We start from the raw sequence: 5,527 nt of genomic DNA on the forward strand, positions 1-5,527 counted from the left end.
GATACAGCATCAGAAAAGTCACTAGAACTTGTTATGAACGTGTTCCAAAGGCTTAAAGTCCCAGTTCATCACACGTGGGGAAATCATGAATTCTATAACTTCAGCAGAGACTATTTAACAAACTCTAAACTGAACACAAAGTTTCTAGAAGACCAGATTGAACACCATCCAGAAACTGTGCCTACGGGGAGTTTTTACGCTTACCATTTTGTTCCATTCCCTAAATTCCGGTTCATTTTACTCGATTCTTATGACTTGAGTGTCTTGGGCGTGGACCAGTCCTCTCCAAAATACCAGCAGTGTCTGAAGATGCTGAAGGAGCACAATCCAAATATGGAATTGAATAGTCCTCAAGGTGAATTATTCCTTTGAGCTGAGAGTCTAATACATTGTCTTTAAATTCTTCAGCTACCTTTTATTCGGCAGGAAGATGGATGACTAAGGTAAAAGTATATTGTCACTGTTGTTCAGGGTCAGGATTTCTCACAAGCCTCATGGCACATGGATTGGTTGCTGTGTTGGTTGAAGATTTATTTAAATATCTGAGTGATTGTTCTGGGCTGAGCACTTTTTCTAGAGCTTAGCTATTTAGGACTGTAAGCAGTATTGACAATATCACTTTTTTAATGGGTAGAGTGGAAGGAACAAGAAAAGTAGGACAAATAATAAATGAAATCGTAACAAGATTATTTCCACAATGATATATCCTACCAAGAAAATGAAGTATGACTGAGAGGACTGTTTTAGTTTAGGAGGTCAGAGATAGCCTTTCCAAGGAGAAAACATTTAAGCTGAAATCTAAATGACAGGAGGGAGTCATCCTTGGGCAGAGTATTTGTGACAGAAGGATGAACAAATGCAGAGGCACTAAGCATAGCTAAGGCTGGCATTCTTGAACGCAGGGAAGGGCCAGTGTGCAGGATGATTTTGCAGGAGCCCTGTGGACAGTTAAGAGTCTAATTTATTTTCAGTGTAACAGGAAGCTAGTGAAATAAGCAGAAGAGTGTCAAGACTAGAAGCAAGATACTGGTACAGTGTGATTTATTTGTATATTCTAAATTCTTGTGGTTTCCTGTTTTAAGTCGATTGCTGCCAAATGTTCCTAAAGAGAAGTATAAGTTACCCATATTAGCTAAGTTAAAATGCCCTAATGATGAGAAAATTGTATTTGGTGGATCTAACTTACAGAATTTATTTCAGGACTTTCTGAGCCTCAGTTTGTCCAGTTTAATGGAGGATTCAGCCAAGAACAACTGAACTGGTTGAATGAAGTCCTTACATTCTCTGACACAAACCAAGAAAAGGTGGTGATCGTGAGTAAGTATTTAAATGATTTGTGTATATTAACATTTTAGAGAATGGGAAATTAGATTTTAAAGCATACTAATAACATGTTGTGATATCCTCTTTCAGTAAAATGAATGCTTAGTTTAAATTTAAAATCTAAGTATGAGATTAACATTTAAGGTCGAGTCAGGGAAGAATTGAATTGTAAAGTAACAAAAACATCTTGCCAAATACTAGAGCCTGTGAATTGGCTTTTTAGGTTTCATAGTAGAATTTCTCCAAATGGGATCAATTTACATAGTAATATTTAAATGAAAAATTCAGTCTAGGTCCCCACCACACCTCTGGCCCTGCTGCCTGGATGAAAGCAAAGCCGATGTAACAGGGACAGGTGTTAGAGATACAACTACTGGCAGTGAGCACTTACATGATTGTTTTCATTTAGAATTGTTTTTGACAGACATGCTGCCATCAGAGATTTAGGAATCTGGAGGTGCTTACAGCACATGCATTGGCTGTGTGCACATTTATGTATATACTAAGAACTGACTTGGGATTTGCGTGTGGCTGGTATACTTGGTTGGGGGGCTGAGATTATATCCCTTGTTTTAGGGATCAAATTGATGTGGCGTAATGGATAAGAACATGGACTAAGGGTCACAAGGACAGGATGCCATTCTGGCTCTTACATCTGTGAGCTTTGATTGGGCATATGTCGAACCTACAAACTGCAGTTTTCTCAGTATTGCATCAAATGAAATTGTGAAGAAAATGATAGGCTGCTCAGGTAATTGATATAAAATGAGGTTTCTATCAATATAGTTTTTACTTAACTTTCATTGATGTAGTAAAAACATGTAGATGGAGTTAAGGGTGTTTCTGCTACCATCAAATATCATTCAAGGCTTGGAAAATGTAAGGGACCCTCAGGGGTTATTGGCATAATGTGACACTATTTTGGCTTTACAATGAGTGGCCTCAAAAACTGAGACTTCTTGACCTGTCTCTTCTTCGCTGTTAAGTTGTACTTGTGACTTTAGAGGCATGGGGAACCTTTGTTCTGCCAAGGGCCATTTGGATATTTATAACATCATTCCCAGGCCATACAAAATTATCAACTTAAAAATTAGCCTGCTATATTTGGTCAGACATTTAATTAACTCACTCCTAATGCTTTGGCAGGGCCAGACCAAGTGATTTTGTGGGCTGGACATTCCCCACCCCTGCTTTAGAGAATACTGTCGCTAAAAGGGACCTAGAGAACATATAGTCAGACCTTTTAATTTTAAAGATAAAGAAACTGAACCAAAAGAGATTAAACAACATAGCTAAAATCCCTCAGCTCCTGACAGAATTGAGGCTAGAAAGTCCATGTTTTGTATCCCAGCCCCTTTCCCACACTATCCTATCTTCTCATTGTATTTATGTCAGTGCACTTAATCTACATTATCAGTCTCTAAAATTTCTCCTGTTTTCCTGTAAGCTTAGAAACTGGATGAACAAACCTTTAACTCGGTGCCTTAGGTTTTCTTTAGCAAAGTTTAAAATGACTAATCGAAATTTTCTTTTTGTTTGCTTTTACACTTCCCTTTTGGCTACTCACATGTCATTTTGCCTAATTCTAGAGTTTTGGCCATGAAGTTGGAAGACAGAATTGCTGTTAGCTGGAATATGGAACACTGCAGCAGGAGGGGGCTTTGGGTGGAGAGCTCAGGAGTTCAAGGTTGAAAAGATTAACTTTCAGGTGCTTGTTACGCATGAGCAGTGATGTTGAGTATAATGAATCTGAAATTCAGAATAGAGGTTTGAGCTAGGTGTATAAATGTGGAAGTTGAAAGAATACGGATGATATTTAAAACTATGGACATTGCTAAGAGATCACCAAGTCTTTAGGTGTAGACAGAAGTGAAGCCCACAAACCAAGCATTCAGGCACTCCTAATAAGATACTGGGGAAATGAGGAGCCGGAAAGGAGAGTGAGAATCAGTAGCCTTGAGGTTGGAGGGAAACTGGGAGGATTGGTACTGTCCTGGGAGCCAGGTGTTTCCAGAAAAAGGGAGCAAACTAATTGTGTCCAACGCTACAGGGATTTGATAGGTGCGTCCAGTGTGGCATCTAGATCTGGAAAGTCACATGGCCTCTTTGGACCCTTAGCCCTTGTCACATCTTAAAGAGGAGCTGAGTGTATGTGTGCGAACAGGTGTGCACTAGTAGCCCCCCTTTTTATACAAAACTAGTAGATATTACGCAGAATAAAAATAAACAGTAACAGAATTAGTGGGAAGAAGCAAAGACCAATGGGCTATTTATTGTATCTGTCCTTCAGAGTGAAATGTGGCCTGATGTAGGATGTGGCCTCATTTACGTCTTGGCATCTACTCCTGTGGGACCTAGTATGAATATTCCCCACTTTCGCCTAGTTTTCTCATCTTTAAAATGGCTATGACTACCTTGTTCTCCTGGAGGTGTTTAAAGGGGCATAAATCAGCTCTTTATAAAACATTGAGTGTTTAGAAAAAATGACATAGTATTCACTGGTCCATCCCTAAGCTATCTTTTATGTAAGAGTACCTCTGTGTGTGCATGTAACATGTCTATACTTTCAGAAGTCGAAGGCTGGACTCCAGCACAGCACTGGCCTGATTCTACTGCCTTTGCAGACTGCCCTGTGCGGGATGCCTCTGTCTCCCTTGACGTGTGTACATCCTGGGACTCGCAGGGCTCTGTCTCTGCTGTGGCCTCTGCCTTGCATGTGAACTATCTCACCCTCCTTTATGCTCCAGACTCCTGGCTATAGATTACTTCATTCTTCATGTATGTGAATTCTCGCTGGTCTCAGCCCATAATGAAGGAGCAATGCACATTGTTTTCCTGAGTACTCGTTTTTAGCCATTTATTTTGGTGAAAGTGGTATATCCTAATTGGCTCACAACTCTTCTCTTTAACTAACAGGTCATCTTCCCATTTACCCAGAGGCCTCTGACTCTGTGTGCCTGGCCTGGAATTACAGAGACGCCCTCGCAGTCATTTGGTCTCATGAGTGTGTGGTGTGTTTCTTCGCCGGTCACACCCACGACGGTGGCTACTCTGAGGATCCTTTTGGTGTGCACCACATCAACGTGGAAGGAGTCATTGAAACAGCTCCGGACAGCCAGGCTTTTGGCACGATTTATGTCTATCCCGACAAAATGATGTTGAAAGGGAGCGGCCGAGTTACAGACAGAATTATGAATTACAGGAAGGAAAAACCTTTTCCACTTTTAGTCTGATTTATTTTATCCATATAGAAAGAGGAGACTTAGCTTCATGTTTGTGCTCCGTTACCCCACCCCTAACTCCTCTGTCTCATTGGTTAGTATTCTGTTGGTGTAACAAAATGTATTTATGGCTTCAGTGTGTTTTGCTCATAAGACATTCTGAAGTCATTTTGGAATGTATATCCAGTGCTAAAAATTGGAAAGAAAAATCAAAGTGCCATGAATGAACCAGGGAGGAGACCGGGCAGGGTCGGGTGGGGTATAGTCCTCAAAACAGACGTTATTTTAGCCTTACCTGAGACTTTCAAAAAATTTTTTACGAGAATATGCTCATTTACTAGCTGTGTAACTTAATTTTTTTACGAGGAGAATATGCTCATTTACTAGCTGTGTAACTTAAAATTCATAATAAAAAAGCAGCTCAGGTAAAGCTTTTCCTTTTAACCATCCTGTGCAAATGAGCTTTGGACAATTTTTTGCTCAGGATAGCCATCATACTATATTTTTATAAGCTTGTGTTCCTATTTTGTAGACCAAAACTGTCATGTTACTCCACAGGTGAATGAATGAATGGTGCTCCCATTCCCATAAGTGATGTGTGCCTCTCGTGTGAGACTATAAGAAGGGCCTTCAGAGAAGTTATGTGGCCAGTACAGCTGTGTGCCTGTTTCTGGGGTCTATTTGGGCCATCAGCTAGAGCTGCATGAGGATAGACAGCAGCTAAATGAATTCACTCTTAACTCCCTTCGTAGATAAATGGGACGTGTTCAGTTCAGTTGTCATGCTAAGGCTTATTTGCAGAAACACTATATGGCAAATGGGGACTGTTTAGAGCAGGGGTGGGCAAACTTTTTGACTCGAGGGCCACAGTGGGTTCTTAAAGTGGACCGGAGGGCCGGAACAAAAGCATGGATGGAGTGTTTGTGTGAACTAATATAAATTCAAAGTAAACATCATTACATAAAAGGGTACGGTCTTTTTTT

General features: G+C 40.4%; 1 protein-coding gene across 1 annotated transcript in view; it reads left to right on the forward strand.

The window, feature by feature from the left end:
- ADPRM (ADP-ribose/CDP-alcohol diphosphatase, manganese-dependent) overlaps nucleotides 1-4,897 on the forward strand; it is a 5,117-nt gene extending 220 nt beyond the window's left edge. Inside the window, exons 2-4 of the mRNA XM_006761728.2 lie at nucleotides 8-355; nucleotides 1,201-1,317; nucleotides 4,240-4,897. Coding sequence (XP_006761791.2) covers nucleotides 8-355; nucleotides 1,201-1,317; nucleotides 4,240-4,556 — 782 coding nt within the window. The 3' untranslated portion in view covers nucleotides 4,557-4,897. The remainder of the gene's footprint in view (nucleotides 1-7; nucleotides 356-1,200; nucleotides 1,318-4,239) is intronic.
- The last annotated feature ends 630 nt before the right edge of the window (nucleotides 4,898-5,527 follow it).

Source organism: Myotis davidii, unplaced genomic scaffold, assembly GCF_000327345.1.
Source record: "Myotis davidii unplaced genomic scaffold, ASM32734v1 scaffold37, whole genome shotgun sequence".
Lineage (NCBI taxonomy): Eukaryota > Metazoa > Chordata > Mammalia > Chiroptera > Vespertilionidae > Myotis > Myotis davidii.